This window comes from Mesoplodon densirostris, chromosome 1 (assembly GCF_025265405.1).
Source record: "Mesoplodon densirostris isolate mMesDen1 chromosome 1, mMesDen1 primary haplotype, whole genome shotgun sequence".
NCBI classification, from domain to species: Eukaryota; Metazoa; Chordata; class Mammalia; order Artiodactyla; family Ziphiidae; genus Mesoplodon; species Mesoplodon densirostris.
In genome coordinates, this window is record NC_082661.1 from 118,102,552 (window position 1) to 118,122,071 (window position 19,520).

Here is a 19,520-nt window from a genome sequence, read left to right on the forward strand (position 1 = left end):
CTGTCGGTCCTAGCAAAAGAGGGTCCTAGCACTAAAGACGTCCGAGAAATCTCCAGCTCTGTCATCTTTAAGGATGAGCAAGCGGACCAACCATTGCGACTCCCAGCCGAGTGCTATTCCATTGGGCCAGTCGGAGGACGCAGTGCCTGGGGCTTTAGGAGTGGGCCGGCGCAGTGACTACGGGGTGACCAGGATAAATGTGTTATTTCTGGCTTTTGTCCAGAACCAGGGAGCGGGTACCATGCCGCACCGTCAGCACGGCCTCCGGGTGAACTCGGGCGTGCGCTGCACCCGTAGCTCGGAGACCCAGGGGATCACCAGCGCAGCTCGGCTGCTGCGCTGCGAAGCGGTGCCCCTCCGCGCGGCAGCGGGGCAGGGCGGGGCTCCAGGTGGAGAGCGCCGCGCAGACTTTGCTTGCGTCCGCTCTCAGCCAATCACGAGCCTTCCTTCGGCTTTCCCCTGAAAGTCATCCCTCAGCAGTTCTCTTTCTTTTGCTTCCTTGTTTCCCGCCGGCGTGTAGAGTCCTCGGGTACGTTGCATTTCCGTTTCCGGCGCTGTCCTTGCGGGCGTGAGGAGGAGCAACAGTTGTCATCCCGGTACGGTCGCGGGCTGGGGAAGGGGGCGGCGGTGGGGTCTTCGGGGCTGGGGCTCCGGGAGGGTCGTGAGTCGCGCGTGTGGTAAGGTCCTCGCTCGGTTCTCCCGGGCAGTCTGCTCCCGGGCAGCGCCTCGTGGCCCGGGCAGACATATTTGGTACCTGCCGGAGAAGTGCTGAATGAATTCACGCAGAGAGCCGGGACCGGGAGGGGAGGTGACAGGGAGAGGTGAGATGTCGTTTCCTACCGGGCTAATCCTAGCATGTGACTTAAACCGGAGCCAGATCTGTGGACTCCAAATTGTGCTTTTCCCACCCCTATACCCCGAAAAAAGGAGGAAGGCATTAGTACAAGTTCGGAACCCAAATGTCGTGAAGAAAAATAATGTCTCTGGAATTCTACAGCAGTTTAGTGAAAGCGTTCCTAGAACCCAGCTCTCCTGACTCCCGGCTAGGGTTTTTTGACATTATGCTGGTATATGTGGACTTTCTGTTTCCTCTGGTGTGTGTCCGTGGGAAACCTCAGGCTGGCCTCCAGCGGTTGTGCAGACTTCTGATGCGGCCCTTATAAGCATGGTACAGAAGTCATGGGTTTGTATTTCTTCCACTAGTTCAGATCTCAGCTGAAGCCGTCTCCATGCACAATGCCTAGTGCATTATAGGCCGATGCAAATATATATCGAACTGAAATGAATTCAGTACCTTAACTGAATGAAGTGACCCCCCCACCCCCTTTTTTTTTCAAGCAAGCGCAGCAGATTGTATGCGACCCAGTTTCCTAAAGAACTCTCTAATCCAGTGGTTTCCAACTTATGGGCCATAAATTCCTGGGCCTCTCGGAAATCATTGTAAGGGTTTCTACAAATCCATATGGTGCCCAGGCATCATCCAGAGTCAGTCAGATCTCACGCACGGAGATACTGCTGTTTCTTAAAGGTATATAGATGAGTATTAGAACTTGAAAATTTTACATATTCAACAGTTTTAAAAATAATACTGCTATTATGTTGGAGGTTGTTAAAATGATTTAGTTTTTCAGAATAAAATATCTTAAAAATAGTGTAAGTTTGGAGGCCATTTCATTAGTCCAGTTGATCTTTAGGGCTGAGTTAGTATGGTAACTACTAGTCACATATGCCTATTTAAATTTAGAGTTGAATTAATTAAAATTAAATAAATGTAAAATTCAGTTTCTCAGTTTCACTAGGTACATTTTAAGTTCTCAGTAGCTACATGTGGCTGGTGGCTACTGTGCTGAAAAATATAGAATATTTTCATCATTGCAGAAATGGACAGTGCTGATGTAGACATTTAAGACAAATAAAAAGTAACTTAAGCAGAGGTAACTAATTTATAGCATAATAGAGATAAGTGAGATTGGGGATAATTAATTAATTTATTTATCTTTGGCTGCGTTGGGTCTTCGTCGCTGCGCCCGGGCTTTCTCTGGTTGCAGTGAGCGAGGGCTGCTCTTCGTTGCAGTGCACGGGCTTCTCGTTGCGGTGGCTTCTCTTGTTGCGGAGCAGGGCTCTAGGCATGCCGGCTTCAGTAGTTGCGGCACGAGGGCTCAGTAGTGGCTCTCGAGCTCTAGAGCTCAGGCTCAGTAGTTGTGGCGCACGGGCTTAGCTGCTCCGCGGCGCGTGGGATCTTCCCAGATCAGGGTTCGAACCCGTGTTCCCTGCATTGGCAGGCGGATTCTTAACAACTGCGCCACCAGGGAAGTGCCAAAAGTCGGGATAATAAGCAGTTTCCACGCCTGTTAGGTAAACAAATATATTTCTCTTCGTAAAGACGTAAATGAAATTTACTGTTTTTCTCTGGGTGTTTTCTGGATTGTAAAATGCTTCCCCTGCCCCCACCCCACTCAGTGTAGGTTTGAGTTAGTTGTGGATTGGTAAAAAGCTACTATGGAGACTAAGGACCAGAAGAAACATAGAAAGAAAAACAGTGGGCCCAAAGCTGAAAAGAAGAAGAAACGTCATCTGCAGGATCTCCAACTTGGAGATGAGGAAGATGCCCGGAAGCGAAACCCCAAAGCATTTGCAGTCCAGTCTGCTGTGCGGATGGCGAGATCCTTTCACAGGTATGTTTAGCTGGAGTCTAGTGGTTCTTCCAGTTATTCTTTTTAAATAGTAGGAGCCTCTCCAGAGGTTTGGATTCACGAGTCTGTTCCAACTCTGTAGGACATGGAGATGCAAGTCATATTTCTTTTACTGAAATGTGAGAAGTCTTTGCTGTGGACGTCACTTTGCCTCCAGCATCTGCACACTGATTGGCTTCTTTTGTCCAAGAGAAAAAGAGTTTTTCTTTATAGAATTTGTTTTGTTTGTAAACTTTAAACAATCTCTATGGTAACAGGTGTGCTTGTCTTATTTTCTGGGTATGTTTCATATAATTGGAGTATGTAGTATTAAACAGCTTTATTTAATGGGTCCTTATTATATGTACTTTAAAGGCAGTGTACTTTAAACATTATTGAATTAACTTCTCCTAGTAGAAGAGCCAAATTTAACCCAATAGCCTCTGCTTTTATTATGGTACACTGCCCCCATGTTTGCCTCTTGTTTTCTTTTTAAACTATTAAAGTCAACTAATAAGGCAATCAGATTTAAGGTGTGTATAGTTTTCAGCTCTGCTATTGTGTTGTATATATTTACTGAAGTGGTTATTTGGATTGGCACCAGAAGTTAACAAGTTAATTGTATTCACATATTATCTGTTCTGCTCTCTTTAAAGTTTGTGCTTCTAGGGATGATGCCTTTTATATTTTGAAAGTGAATTTACTTTTTTTTTTCTTTTAAACAAATAGGACTCAGGATTTGAAGACAAAAAAGCATCACATTCCAGTGGTTGATCGAACTCCACTAGAACCCCCACCAATAGTGGTAGTGGTGATGGGGCCTCCAAAAGTTGGAAAGAGCACTTTGATCCAGTGCCTCATTCGGAACTTTACCAGGCAGAAGCTGACAGAGATCAGAGGCCCTGTAACAATCGTGTCAGGTAGGAGGTGCTGTCACAGACTGACATGGCAGATGTTGTCATCTGTGGGACATGCATGTCTTTGTTTAACATTTTTTTCACTGGTAAATGGTAAAGTAATATTGTCACTCCGTGTTACTGCTCTTGTACTTTTATTAAGGTGGCTGTAGCTTCAGAAAAGGATAGATTCCCAGAGATAATAATGATGTAGATGTATACCTTATTGTAACTGTTGTATGGATTTACCAGCTGTGCTCCTCTGAAAGGCTTGGCAGGCCTGGGCAGGCTGGCTTGGTTATGGTGAGCACCTTCATTTAACAGATAGTGAGTACCTGCTATGTACCAGGTGCACCTGTTTGCCCTCCTGAAGCCACGTTCTTGTGGAAGTGAGGGAGTTTTTCCTTTCTTTTTCCTGTGAGAACTTGTCTGCTCTGGGAAATGGTGATGTTTCTGAAGTCTGAGGGAGGATGAAACAAATTCCCAGATGGCAGTGGTAGAATCTGAAATCTCTTCTCATAGTAATAATATAGTTGGATTGAGGCTTTACTTTTTCTTTAAGGCATTCCCATCATTTTGACTGATTTCTTTTAGCTTAATTTAGAAATAATGATTGCTCCATGAACATTCTGTTGCATTAGGTTTGAGGGTTTTTTCGCTGTAGTGAGAACAGGGGAAGCTTTGATAGAGATAGAAGCTTTGGCCCACTGCTGAACAGCAGGATCACAGCCATCATGAAGCCTACCTGTCTGCCCATTCCAGTTGGAATTTTACCTATTTGAGCACTTGATTGCTATGGGTAGGCTTTTGATATTATTTTAAAATTAGAAAACATAACAAGAAAACTAATTTACTTTATTTGATATTTACTTTATTTGATCAGTTTTCTCCTATAAAAATGAACTTCTGGCATACTCTTGTGAATGTACAAGGTGCTTTACTAGATGCAATTAAAAATAATAATTAGAGTTAACAGATTTTTTTCCAAGGCTTTTTAAAAGTAAAATTTTCATCTTTTCACTTATAGGTAAAAAGCGCAGACTCACCATTATTGAATGTGGATGTGACATTAACATGATGATTGATCTGGCTAAAGTAGCGGATTTGGTAAGTCATTGGGGGCAGCATGGGTTTCTGATGGGGATTTACAGCAATGTGATAGGTTATTTATCCCATGTTGAAGGGAAGAAAGATTTAAGATTATTTAAAAAATGATGAGTATCATCAGGGATACAAAAGATGTGTTTGAATTGATGATGATAATAATTGTTATAGTAAAAATAGATTGTGCATAATGAAATGTATTCTGAACTCTAAAAGTAGACCATAGGTCAGAGAAAACCTTTAATGAATGTAGCTAATAAAAGCTCATTAAGATATGCATACATACATACAAGTTTATAATAGTACCATTTCCTGGACCCTTACTAGGCACTGTGCTAACAGCTTTCTACAAATTTAGCTCATCTAATCCCCCCAGTATGCCTTAGAGGTAAGTAGGTATTATCTCTAGTTTATGTATGATGAAATCGAGGCTCCCAGAAGTTAAGCAATTTTTCTGAGGATGAGAATTCTGCTCTTGATGGTGCCAGAAAGTCTGTTCTTAATGATTATGATAAAATATGGATCTTTTTACCATATTGGGTAAAAAATCTCATGGATTACCCTTGAGAAGTTGTCAGAATTTATAATAGAAAATCTATACTGGACTCAGCATCTGGAAATTGTGCAGCCTTGATTGCATTTACAGAAATGTTAATGTCTGTTAATTACCTTTAAAACTAGCAAAAATAGGGCTTCCCTGGTGGCGCAGTGGTTGAGAGTCCGCCTGCCAGTGCAGGGGACGCGGGTTCGTGCCCCAGTCCAGGAAGATCCCACATGCCGCGGAGCGGCTGGGCCCGTGAGCCATGGCCTCTGAGCCTGAGCATCCAGAGCCTGTGCTCCGCAACGGGAGAGGCCCCAACAGTGAGAGGCCCGCGTACCGCAAAAAAAAAAAAAAAAAAAAAACCTAGCAAAAATAAGCCAAAAAGGAAAAAATAATTTAACCGTATTGATTAGGAAGTGTGGGGTAACAGATACCTCGTTGTTTTTTTTTTTTTTTTTTTATTTAACACCTTCTGAAGAGCTGTTTGGGGCAAAGAGCTACAGATTTTACCCTTTGGCTCAGGAAGTCTCCTAAAACATAAAATAAAAAGTAATTTAATATAGATGTTACAGTTGTGCCATCTTAATATCAGAAAATAAGTACCATTCAAATTTTGAATATGTAATGCTGCCATTTAATAAAAATAAGTATGTTATTGCCAACACAAAACAGTATAAACTTATTAAATCTTGTGTACTTGAAATGATTGAAATAGTTCAGCATGTCATTAGTTTCTGTTTTATGTAACATATATTGTATACTAATCTTAAAAGCATACACATATTAAGAAAGATGCCTTTCATATACGTCTTTTTAAGATTTAAAAAGGAACACATGCATTTGGTAATATATTCAAACTGTGCTACATGGTGTGCACGATGCATGATTTTGCTTTCCTTGCTCTGACCCCTAGTCTCTCAGTCCCCCTCAGCAGTATTTTCCAGATACATGTATAAATACACATACAACCCTTTTAAAGTACACACTGTTTATCATACACAGTGTTTTGTGCTTTGCTTTTTTTCACTTAGTACGTCTTGGAGGTGTAAAATAAGCACTAAGTTCAACCTCATTATTTTTAAGTATTCTGTTGTATGTACCATTATTTATTTAGCCTAGCTTAATGTTTGTTTTTGTTTTTATTTTTGTTTTATTTATTTTTGGCTGCATGGGTCTTTGTTGCTGTGTGCGGGCTTTCTCTAGTTGTGGTGAGCAGGTGCTGCTCTTGGTTGCGGTGAGCGGGCCTCTCATTGTGGTGGCTTCTCCTGTTGCGGAGCATGGGCTCCAGGTGCATGGGCTCTAGGCGCATGGGCTCTAGAGTGCAGGCTCAGTAGTTGTGGCGCACAGGCCCAGTTGCTCCACGGCATGTGGGGTCTTCCCGGACCAGGGCTCGAACCTGTGTCCCCTGCGTTGGCAGGCAGATTCTTAACCACTGCACCACCAGGGAAGCCCAGCCTAGCTTAATGTTGATTGCTCTGTTCTGGGTCATAAAGCTTCCTAAGTAACAGGGAAGGCACACAGTACATGGATTCGCGCCTGTGTGTGTGCGCGTGTGCACATGTATGAACATTGGAGGAGTAATAGAGGCTTTACTTATCTTTAGTTGACAGAGATTGTCAGCTCACGGACTGTTTGCCACCCACCTGTTCTTCTGACTCTACGACTGATTGCTTGCAACTTGTCACGCCATGGTATCAAATGGGGTGTAGGAATACTCCACAGCCAGCCCACACAGCTGTGCTTCCTCACAATGCTCAGTGGTCCACCTTCATGTATTTTGTGGTTTAGGATTATGAATGTTCCCTAGTTTAACCAAAGATTAAGTTTTTCTGTTTTTTTGTTAATTATTTTTAGTTAGCTACAGAAAGATGAGGACAGAGATATCTTAAGTCTCTAGGAATCAACTATGAAATTGTTTGTTTTGCATGTTTGAAGAGTGTAAATTTTAAAAATTGGTCTTATGTACTTATATTTTCTTACAGATTACCATCCATGACTATCCTTTGACTCAGTTCTGAACTGGTAGACTTTTTTGGTTTCTGAGCAATTGCATGTTACCAATTAACTTCTAAGGTAGAGCTTTCTTACTACATACTTCCCAGTGGAAAACTTTTTCCCCCCTGAGGAGATTGAAACAAAAATGTTTGGCTTTCTTCATGTTTTTGATGTTTTTCATTGATTACCACGTCCTCCCATTTTTTTGGATATCAGAGATCTGTTATTTGGTTTCCTTGTTAGAGATCTGTTATTTGGCTTAAGAACACCTTACAAAAAACTTTATTTCTTGAAGTGAGGACTTTTCAGGTAAGGGCCAAATTAGATCCAGCCCTTTCTGAGTTATTTCTCATATATGCACATTCTTGAAATGTGGTTGAGACTGTGTCAAGGTTGCCTTTTAGAGCAAGTCAAAGGATAGTGTTTTCTCTGTCATGGTGATTCCCTAAATAATCATTTGCTTTAGTCTAGAGCAGGAGTTGGTGAACTTTTTCTATAAAGGGCCAGATAGTAGATATTTTAGGCTTTGTAGGTCCTAGTTTCTATTGCAATCACTGAACTGCAGTTGTAGCACAAATGTAGGTGTAGACAATATGTAAACAAGTCAACATGGCTGCGTTCCAATAGAACTTTAGTTATAAAACAAGTGATGGGCCAGATTTGGCTCATGAGCCATAGTTTGGTGATGGTCTATTTTGGGTAGCCTCCTTGAGAAATTGTGTCTTCTGTTTTTAGGTTCTGATGCTTATAGATGCCAGTTTTGGGTTTGAAATGGAAACATTTGAGTTCCTAAACATCTGTCAAGTACATGGCTTTCCTAAAATTATGGGCGTTCTCACTCACCTAGATTCCTTTAAGTATAATAAGCAACTGAAGAAGACAAAGAAGCGACTAAAACACAGGTTCTGGACAGAAGTCTACCCGGTAGGAAGAGAATTAATTATTGAATACTAACACTCTAATCCTTTAAAAATAGAATGAGTGGGAGAGATTAACAAACATCTTTACAGGATCACCTCCTTCGTTTCCTTAATATATCTGTTCATAGTCCCTAGAATATTTTCTTGAGATAGTCTTTATTCCGGACCTGTTGGTGTGTCTCATTTGTCTCTGCATCCCCCAGCACCAGGCAGTGTCTGGCTCTAAGTATTTTGGATTTGTGATTTAATAGAGTTTGTCCAAAGCTTTTCCTTGTTACAGGACCAGGAACTACAGCGCACACGTACTGCCACTCCTTCCTCTCCCCCATACTACTGTGTTGTGTCCCATCGGTCATAAAATTTTTTCTGTGCCCAGGAGCCTCACTGTTCCTTATGTATCCATACTCCAGATAGATGCCACTGCTTGACTTGAAACTAAATATATTTGCAGTTCTGTCCATACAAAGCCGTAAAAAGATGAGTCCTGAAAGAAGCCAGAGAAGTTCTGGAAGCATTGGCACAGTGGGTCACTAGAAGTCTCCCTTTCTTAGGATTGCTTCTCATTTAAAGGCCTTTATTTTGGTGCAGTGTTGACAAGAATTTCATTGAAATTTAATTTTTTGTTTTTCTTAATATTTAGGGTGCCAAGCTATTTTACCTTTCTGGAATGGTACACGGAGAATATCAAAACCAAGAAATTCACAATCTGGGCCGTTTTATTACAGTTATGAAGTTTAGGCCTCTTACATGGCAGACTTCTCACCCTTATATCCTGGCAGACAGGTAAAAAGTGAATGCAAACTTTTTCTTCCTGACCCATATGTTTCAAAGCTAAAAAGTTAGGAAAAGAACAATAATAGAGCTTATTTTGTCTTATTATTGAATAGTGGTGAGAGAAATGTACTTGATGGAAAATATCTACTTTTTTTGTATCATTACTTAAAGATGCTGTGGCTTCAGGAGTAAAGTATGAAACGTTTAAAAAAATGTGAGGATTCTGAAGCATTTAAGGCTACAGGATGTGGGCCCCATCCTGCTTTTTTATCCTTAATTTTCAGTGATGCTGCCTTTGGACCGTGGTGCTCCAGTCACTCAGATGTGCCCTGTGCTTTCCTTCCTTTATGCTTTTTTCATATATTTTGTCAGCCTGGAATACCCTTTCTCCACCTGCCAAAATCCAAGCCACACTAAAAAAATCCAGGTCACAGCTTAATCTTCTTCCATAAATGGTTTTTCTGGGTATGTTCTCTACTTTTCCTCAACTCCAGGGCCATGTCGTTTCCCATTTTTGGTGTCTTGCTTGTGGAATGTGTATCCTGTAGAGCCTGAGAGAGATGCAGTCATGTGTTTGCCCCTTTGCCCCTGGTAGATGGTGAAGCCTGCTCCCTTATTTCTGTATTTTCTATACTTTTCTAAACAATATGTGCAGTGGATTACTGAATGTGATGAATCACTGAAATGTGAAGAGAGGTACAAGAACTCTGACATTTATTTCTGCCATATAATTGGGTTTTATTTTTCTAGGATGGAAGATTTGACAAACCCAGAAGATATTCGAACAAATATCAAGTGTGACCGAAAGGTGTCTCTTTATGGTTATCTAAGAGGAGGACACTTGAAAAATAAAAGCCAAATTCACATACCAGGTATCCTTTTGTTGTAAAATATGCTATATTTGTAAAACTCTTGGGATGACTTCATTTCTCAGGAAAACTGAAAAATGGCCAGACAAGATAGAGCCATCTTCCTGGAGGTTTTTTTTTTTTCTTTCTTTCTTTTTTTTTTTTGTGGTACGCAGGCCTCTCACTGTTGTGGCCTCTCCCCACGTTGCGGAGCACAGGCTCCAGACGCGCAGGCTCAGCGGCCATGGCTCACGGGCCCAGCCGCTCTGTGGCACGTGGGATCTTCCCGGACTGGGGCACGAACCCGTGTCCCCTGCATCGGCAGGCGGACTCTCAACCACTGCGCCACCAGGGAAGCCCTTCCTGGAGGTTTTAAGAGTTAACTCAGCTCTGCATTGGCCACCCAAGGTGGAGTTGACCACATTTCCTCTGCTCTGATGGTGTTTAGCTAAAGAGATACAGTGCTAGTGTCAAACCGTGCCCTTGTTGTGGTTGAAGCCTTCGGACTGTGGGCCATTTCTGCTGCCAGTCACTTGTCAGCTGAAGCCATCTTCCTGTGTCTGTCTTCCAGGTGTAGGAGATTTTGCTGTGAGTGACGTCAGTTTCCTCCCAGACCCCTGTGCGCTTCCTGAGCAACAAAAGAAGCGCTGTTTAAATGAGAAGGAGAAGTTGGTGTATGCACCTTTCTCTGGAGTTGGTGGTGTGCTGTATGACAAAGATGCGGTCTATGTCGACCTTGGGGGCAGTCATGGCTTCCAGGAATCGGTGAGAGGGAAGTCACGGGAAGTTATGTAGTCACCTTTTATTTACTGAAGCTTTTTATCTTTAGTCAACATTTATGATAAAGGCCACAGTGCATATTGTAAATGTTCAAAATACTTAAATTGCACCAAGCAGAGAGTAAAAGTCACATCCTCCATACCTCCCTGCTGACACACAGGGGATCCCGTGTCCCCAGTGTGAGCTTTGGAAGCAGTTTGGTGCCTGTACTTCCCATTTCTCATCATATAAAATCGATACGTTTTCTAGCTCTCTTTGATCATTCTCTGTTTTTTCTGTTTTTCTCTAAACATATACATATTTATTTAGATTATATATCTAAATTATTATATGTTATTTGCAGATACCATATATATGGTATTTGTGTGTGTGTTAGAGAGAAATAGTATTTGTTATATGGGGTCCAACTGTAAATGCTTTTGCAACTTTTTGAGGGCACCTAAGAATATGTGAATCTGTTTTTCCCCTGTTAGTATTCATAGAACTGCTTCAGTTTTTTCATAGCTGTGTAGTATTTCATCGTATAGATAAACTTTGTTTACTGAACCAATCCTTGGAGGGCTATGGGGCTCAGTCCCCGTTTCCCCTGGTTTGAGCAGTACTATAGTGAGTGCCTTCGCACATGCAGCTTTGCCCACTGGGAGGGGTCTTTTTATGCAGTAAATTCCTTGAAGTGCAATTTTTGTATCAAAGGTGACAGATTTTAAAAAAATAGACTCCAGATTTTTATTTCTTTGACTGTTCTGAAACGGGATTTTTCTGTAAATGCTTTCTGTAGCATTAGCAACACAGTATTTAGGTTATCAGACTGTATACTCCATGCACTTTGGAAAAGTTTAATGAGGACAGATAAATTTTAGGCCTTGTTGTAAGAATTCTTCTTTTTCTTCCTCTTCTTTTTTTTTTTTTTTTTTTTTTTTTGAGGCAGTAAGAAAGGTTCTCAGAAACTGTGTTTAAGGTAATTTTGAGAAACTGATTGAAACCAGTGTGTTTTTCTTCAGAATCCTTATGCATTCCTCACTTTCCCTTTCTTGGTCGCCTTGACAGGAGGAGGTGAGGCCCACCCATGAACTGGTCCAGAGTCTCATTTCCACCCATTCCACTATTGATGCCAAGATGGCTTCAAGTAGAGTGACACTGTTTTCTGATTCCAAACCACTGGTGTCAGAGGATATAGATAATCAAGGGTAAGTGTGCTGTTTTTGTGTTCTTAAGAAAAAATTATATTACATAAGTTTATATCATACATCATTCTGCCATCATACAACGTTTTGGTGGGATTCATTCCAGGTTGTTTGGTTTTGCTTTTTGCTTTGTACATGCTTGTGTTTCTGAGGGCTCTTTACTTATGTGACATTACATGGAAGTATTTTCTTGAAATCATATGAAGGATTCAGTTTTTTAACAGACTCAAAATATTCCTTAAATTTCACAAAACCTTTTCCATAGGTTGCTTTTGTTTCTTAGGAGTCCTGAGGCCACTTGGCTTTATTTTAATGGCCAAAATTACAAGCAGAGTCAGGGAGCTTTTTCAGGCTGCTGTCCAGAAGCCACATACCTTGTCTCTAAAATTTTTACTTAGATTGTGTTGTAATATCTCCTGTGGCTTAATTTCCACTAATATAGGGTTTATGTGAATTATTATCAGTCTGGGTTGGGAATTTGTATATTTATACATAGTGGGTATTTTGGTTTTATTGTAGTGATTTATGACTGCCAAAAAAATTAGTCTGAAAATGACTGAGATCATCTAATTTATCATTTATTATAAGTATATACAAAAGCAGGAAAAATTTTTTGGAAAAAATCATCTGCTGCCCTCTAACTAGCAGATGGTATAGCATGGTAATTAAGTGCAGTGGGCCTACTAGTTTGAGGAAATCAATTAATTTCCTAATATCTCACAGAAGTTGTGATGATTAAACACAATAGTGCACATAAACTACTTATCATGGTGCCTGACAGATAAGAAGTATCACTAAAAGATCCCTGTTATTACGATCATTATTATTAGCCCTTTTCATTTTTGAGCATTCCTGTAATTATCCTTGTGTACATGGATACTCTAATATAGTTACCGTTATAATACAGGTAAAATTTTTATATTTATATTGTGAACATTTCCATTTTCTATATAGTTTCTTATATATAGTCATCATTTTGTTATTATTGATGTATTCAAACTTATCCATTCTCGTTTAGTACAATTTTTAGTATTTTTCTAATTGTTTTTTTTTTACACTTTTATATAATACTGTTACATTAAATAGCTTGATAGTTTTTTATTTCATCCCATATTTTTGGCATCTTGATGATTCTTCTTTATCAAGCATTGCATTGGTGATTTCAAAATGGGAATATTCTTAGTTATTCCTTCTCTATTTGTTAGCTGGCATTCTTTAATGAAGAGCTTTCACCCCTTTATTTTAGTATCACTGTTGACTAATGGAGTTTTAAAAAAATATTTGTTATTATCCCATTACTATCATTAGTCTTTGTGATGCTTATATTGTCCCTTCAGTCTGTCTTCTGTGTCCTTTTGGCGTGTCCCTGTTAGTGCTTGAGCACTTTTTGCTTTCTGACAGCAGGATGTTCAAGCTTATTTTGTACTTTCCCTGCCTTGGACCTGCAGTCAGCCATTTCTCTAAGGATCATCTGTTTCAAGCTTGGAACTAATGGGTCTTCTAAAAGATCTATTAAGCACTCACTTCCCTTTTGAGCAGTTTCTTTCTAAAATTAGATGTTTTTTTATAAAGGTTATCTCTTTATTTTCTCTATAAGTTCTTTTGTAGAATGGTATTATGGAATATGCATGAGTTTGCTTATTAACTATTCCAGTATTTATCACATCATTCCTTTATATGCTATGTCATTTAAAACCATTCCTTGACATTATTTTCTATTTCTTTGCATATTTATTGACTTGCAGATTAACTGGTTATTGTACAAACAAAATTATTTTGCATTTTCTCTTTAATATAGGCTGTGGATGCCAAAAGAGGAAAAGCAGGTGGATTTAAAAACTGGTCGAGTGCGTCGGAAAGCCATTTTTGGAGATGAAGAAGATGAATCTGGAGATAGTGATGATGAAGATGATAAAGAAATGTCTGAAGGTGACAGGTTGGAAAATAGCTCTAGTGATGATGAAACAGAAGAGGAGGAAGATGCTGAAATGCCTGGTAAACAGTATATGTCTGGTAAAGGTATCAAACGGCAAAAACTTGAGATGGAAGAAGACGTTGAGGTGGATTTGCCAGCGTTTGCTGACAGTGATGATGACCTTGAGAGAAGCTCAGTAGAGGAAGCAACAGAGGAAGCTGATGAAAGCATTGAAGAAGAGGATTCCACTGCAGAGGAAGAGAGGGATATTTTAGAATCTAAAGCTGTTAGAGAAGGTGGTAAGCCAGGACTGTTACAAACTAATGATCTGAGTGATAGTTTGAATCTGGAGAAGTCTTTGACAATGAAAAAACCAACGCTTACCACTTCAGATTCAGGTCATTGCACAGCTGAAGAGGCATTTGCATCTGAAGATGAATCTGAAGAAAACTCTCTCAGTACAGAGGAGGAGGATTCAGAAAATGAAGAGGTTATTAGGAAAAAGTTTCCAAAGCCTTCTCAAGTGGTCAGTAGTCAGAAACTGGGGTCAGAGAAGTTAATTGATGAGACCAGTGATATAGAAGACTTACTCAGAGAGGAAGAAGATTATAAGGAAGAAAATAACTATTCCACAGAAACTTCAGGTATGCTTAAATTTAATTTAACTGCCGTTGCAAACTTGGCACTGAAAATGTTCTACAAATAGAATGTCTACCATTTGGGGTCTGCTGTTTTGGAGACTTTGTTAACTGTTCAAGTATTACACCTCATTAAAGGATTTCAAGATGGATGAGTGATGAGCTTGAAGCAGAGAGGACAGACAAACAGACTTAACTGATGTCTGTGTTCGTCCTTTCAGGTGCCCTCAAGTGGAAGGAAGACCTTTCCAGGAAGGCAGCTGAGGCCTTTCGGAGGCAGCAACAAACAACTCCAAACCTTCGAAAGCTCATTTATGGGACAGGTAAAGGAGCTCTGGTTCAGATCTAGAAACATTTTAGTTTCTTAGACTATTTTCTGAAAAGGAGATGAAGAAATTGGTTAGAGGATTTGGGAGGTACTTTGGGTATCCATAAGATATTCCTGGCCGTCATAGTTTATGTTTGGCAGATGTTTTTAATCATCAGCTCATGAGGACCGTAAATCAGTCGTACGAAGTAGATTTATGGGTTTGCCATAAAACTTTTGATAAGAATAGTCTTCATTATGTCATTTTGTACCCCCTGTAGAAAATCCGTCATGAATTTTTTTGTAGAATTTAGTGCCAGAAAAATAATTCTGCCTGAAAAGGTGTTTTCTCCTCTCTGAGAATGGGTGCTCTGTATTACTCATTCTGTTTTTTCCTTTTGCCTTTCTCCTCTGATTTTATATTTTATTAAATTTGTCTATATGTTCTTTTTGGAAAGAGCTTGACTCAGTAATGCAAAAAATAAAGTGGTGAACCTGATATTGTGGTCCCTGTTTACTGTATGGTTAGAACAAGGCCAAGGAGTATATGTGAGGTAGGAGCATGGAACCGGGGGTTGGTATTTACTGACTTCCATTCAGGTTTTGTCTAAGTACTCTTAGGGATTAGAGACTCAGCACTCTTTAAGAGAAACTCTTTATGATAATTGAAAGCTCTGTCTTTAAATGTCCCCTCCCTACCCCATCCCCCAGTATTTTCCCTCCTCAATGGACACTTTGCTGTTGCCTTGCAGGAGGGCAGATGTCCTCCAGACCTGCTCAGCAGTAGTATTCCGTGACCTTTCTGTGTCTGTGGCTGATGCGCTCAGGGACACACACCATACCTACTGCAAACAGAGACCCTCAGTCCCTAGTCCTCTGGCGGGTGGATTTATTCTCACTTTTCTATCATGGTGGTCTCTTTAGTGACAGAGGATAATGAAGAAGAAGATGGTGATACCAAGGAAGAGCTCGGAGGGTTGTTTCGTGTCAGCCAGTCTGCCAGCGAGTGTAAGCACAAAGCTGACTCTTTGGACTGCTCCAGATTTCATGTGGAGGTACCCCATGATTGGGATTTAGAGGAGGTGAGGCTGAATGTAAATAGTGTGTTTGACTTATGAGAAAATTAGGGAATTTTTTTAAAAGATTATGTGATTTCAGTATTGCCTACCTGTTATTTGCTTTTTTTTTTTTTAACATCTTCATTGGAGTATAATTGCTTTAAAGTGGTGTGTTAGTTTTCAACTCTTAGTATGAATAGTATTGTTAATCTTTATTTTGAAGCATTTCATGTAGGTTTTCATACATTTGAGATACTTTGTGTTTTATAACTAGGAGATACGTAGTGTCCCTGAGTTAACATTTATAATTTCTACTATTTGTAAGCAAACAGGAATCCATGACACTGGTAAATTTTCTTCCCCCACTCATCACTCTCTAGTCCCACTAGAGAATTCATTCAGTTCTTAAACTTGCCAGGTTTAATCCCATCTTAGACCTCTTGTTTTCTTTTCTGGAATGTTCTTCTGATCTTCCCAAGGCTGACTTCTTTTGATCATTCGGTTTAGCTGAAATGTCACTCCTCAGGGAGGCCCAATGACTATCATATTATGTATTTTAATTCACTGGGTAGCACTTGTGCACTTTACGAGATTTTTATGTAAGCATTTTTTTGGGTAAAATTTAATACAGATTATAGAAAACCACATAAAAGCAATTGTTTAACTTAATGGATTACTGCATGAGTACCTCTGTAACCACCGTGTGTCCATCCTAGTCATAGTCCTCTCCTCCCTGCAGAAGGAATCACGACTCTTACGGTAATCATTTCCTTCTTTTCTTTATAATTTCATCCTTCAAGTATGTATCAGTAAACACCAAAGTTTAGTTTTACCAGGTTATTTTTGTTTATTTTTCTCTATGCCTTTTAAATCTCTCAATCTACAATATTCCCCTCCACCCATCTCTTTTTTCCTTACCTTTTCAGTTGTTTAAGAAACCAAGTATTTGATATGTAGAGTTTCTCATATTCTGGATTTCCTGGACGCATTGCATCCCTATGTACAGTCTGTCAGACTTGACTCTTCTCTGTATTTCCTATAAATTGGTACAGAGCAATACCAATAGAATTGTTTATGGTGATGGGTAAATAATTGTCTTATGTGGCTACTTGTGGCTATTGAGCACTTTAAATGTGGCTAGTGAGACAGAAGAACTAAAATTTTAATTTTATTTAAGTTTTGTTTAATTTTAATTAGAACTTAAATAACCACATGTTGTAGCTACCCTCTGGACAGTGCATCTAGAAGTTTGATTAGATTTAGGTTTGAGGTTTTCGTTTTTTGTTTTCAGATTTTTTGGCAAGACTGCTTCCTAGGTGGTGGTGTTTTTTCATTAGGAGGCACATAAAATCATCTTGTGATGTTAGCTATTGATGCTCAATGCCTAGATCCATTAATTTGTTAAGGATGTAAAATGGTGATATTTTGTTCAAATTTCTCTTGTTAGCTGGAATACTTCTGTAAAGAGAAACTTCTCATCTATTATTTGGTTACCCAGTTCCATATAAGCAGTATAAATGCTTGATTATTTTTATCAGTTTTCAGAACGATTCTCCAAAGGTGACTCTTTTTTTTTTAAGTTTTTTTTTAACTCATGAATTTAAATATAGTTGACGTGTTTCCTTCCACTGCACTTGTTATCCTTACTGATGATCATATTTATCGCATCTGTGACCAGTGAGAGTCTCTTCAAATTGGCTCCTGAGTCCTTTTGACATGATCCTAGTAGTCCTTAGATTGCTTCATTGCTGTCTGATATGATAAGGTGTTCCAGTATCATCTTGTACATTTCTGATGCCAGACTTGGAAACAGCCATAAGAAGTCCTGATTTTTCTTAGTACAAAATGGTATTTCAGCATCACAGTCTAGGTCTATGTATACTCATTGCTATGGGTCGGTCATTGTTTCTAGGCCTTTTCAGTGACCAGAGCTAGGAAAATTCATACCTACATTTTCAATTCAGATTCAGGACTACAGGGTTCTTACTTAATCTCTTTTATCTTATGTTTATATCTCTTGTTTTTCCACTGTAGAATTAGTCCCTGTTTGAACTTGAAGATGATTAAATTAGAAAATTGTGTAATTATTTGCTTTATCCCAATTGTACATAGAAGTGTCAGAATAACATTACACATGTTTCTATTAATATGGTTACTAAAAACAGTTAAGGTTTTTTCCTTTATTTTAAAAAAATATATTTATTTATTTATTTGGCTGTGCGGGGTCTTAGTTGCGGCACGCAGGATCTTCATTGCTGTGTGCGGTATCTTTTAGTTGCAGCATGCGGGATCTAGTTCCCTGACCAGGGATCAAACCCGGGCCCCCTGCATTGGGAGCACGGAGTCTTAACTGCTGGACCACCAGGGAAGTCCCCTGAAGTTTTTTTCTTACATGTTCTCCCTTTTGTTTTTTCAAAAGTGGCTATACCATTTTGCATTCCCACCAGCAGTATATATAGCTTTTGGGTCCTCCACATTGGAATAACATCACCAACACTTGTTATTACCTGTTGTTGTTTTTCTTGTTTTTTATTGTTATAACCATTCTAGGAGGTGTGATGTAATATCTCATTGCAGTTTTGATTTGCCTTTCCTGATGGCTAATGATGTTAGACATCTTTTCACGTGCTTGTTTTCCATTTGTATATATTATTTGAAGAAATATCTATTCATACTATTTTCCCATTTAAAAAATTGGGTTATTTGTCTTTTTATCATTGAGTATGTATTCAGGATCCAAGTCCCTTATCAGATATATGATTTGCAAATATTTTCTTCTATTCTGTAGGTTATCTTTTCTGTGCCCTTTGAAGCACGAAGTTTTAAATTTTGATGAAGTCCAATTTCTCTGTATTTTTGTTATTGTTGGTATCATATCTAAGAAACCATTGCCAAATCCAAAATCATGAAGATTTACTCCTATGGTTTGTGTAAGGGTTTTATAGTTTAGCTCTTACATTTAGGTCTTTGATACACTTTGAGTTAATTTTTGTATTTGGTATGAGATGAGTCCAACTTCATTCTTTCGCATGTGGATATCTAGTTGTCCTAGCACCTGTTGAAAAGTCTGTTCTTTCCCCTATTGCCTTGTCTTGGCACCCTGGGTGAAAATCACTTGACCGTAGTTACATGGGTTTATTTATGGACTCTTAATTATATTCCATTGATCTATACATCCGTCCTTATGCTAGTACCATACTTTTTTTTTTTTTTTTTTTGCGGTACGCGGGCCTCTCACCGCCGTGGCCTCTCCCGCCATGGGGCACAGGCTCCAGACGCGCAGGCCCAGCGGCCATGGCCCACGGGCCCAGCCGCTCCGCGGCATGCGGTATCCTCCTGGACCGGGGCACGAACCCGTGTCCCCCACATCGGCAGGCGGACCCCCAACCACTGCGCCACCAGGGAAGCCCAGTACCATACTATTTTTTTTTTTTTTTTTTAGCACGTGTATGAGGGTGGCTGGAGTAAACATCTGTTGGTTTTGTTTGTTTGTTTGTTTTTTAGTGGTACGCGGGCCTCTCACTGCTGTGGCCTCTCCCGTTGCAGAGCACAGGCTCTGGACGCGCAGGCTCAGCGGCCATGGCTCACAGGCCCAGCCGCTCCGCGGCATGTGGGATCTTCCCAGACCGGGGCACGAACCCGTGTCCCCTGCATCGGCAGGCGGACTCTCAACCAGTGCGCCACCAGGGAAGCCCCTACCATACTATTTTGATTACTATTGTTTTGTAGTAAGTTTTGAAATCACGAAGTGTGAATCCCCCAACTTTGTTCTTTTTCAAGATTGTTTTGTCTTTTCTGGATCCCTTGGGTTTTCTATATTTTAGAATCAAAGAATTCTTTGCAGAATCTTCTTCTGCAAAGAAACCAACTGGGATTCTGATAGGGATT

General features: G+C 39.9%; 1 protein-coding gene across 3 annotated transcripts in view; it reads left to right on the plus strand.

Annotated features, from left to right (window-relative positions):
- Positions 1-514: 514 nt before the first annotated feature.
- The window catches only part of BMS1 (BMS1 ribosome biogenesis factor), a 45,643-nt gene continuing 26,637 nt past the window's right edge, over positions 515-19,520 (plus strand). The window contains exons 1-12 of one of the 3 annotated variants that reach the window (XM_060108344.1): positions 515-596; positions 2,461-2,675; positions 3,402-3,592; positions 4,596-4,675; positions 7,944-8,132; positions 8,769-8,911; positions 9,653-9,774; positions 10,322-10,515; positions 11,578-11,717; positions 13,513-14,273; positions 14,489-14,590; positions 15,499-15,656. In XM_060108344.1, the coding sequence (XP_059964327.1) occupies positions 2,500-2,675; positions 3,402-3,592; positions 4,596-4,675; positions 7,944-8,132; positions 8,769-8,911; positions 9,653-9,774; positions 10,322-10,515; positions 11,578-11,717; positions 13,513-14,273; positions 14,489-14,590; positions 15,499-15,656 (2,256 nt within the window). In that variant the 5' untranslated portion in view covers positions 515-596; positions 2,461-2,499. Of the gene's footprint in view, positions 597-2,281; positions 2,356-2,460; positions 2,676-3,401; positions 3,593-4,595; positions 4,676-7,943; positions 8,133-8,768; positions 8,912-9,652; positions 9,775-10,321; positions 10,516-11,577; positions 11,718-13,512; positions 14,274-14,488; positions 14,591-15,498; positions 15,657-19,520 lie in introns of those variants that run through there. The other 2 variants (XM_060108352.1, XM_060108361.1) reach the window with 2 other exon arrangements.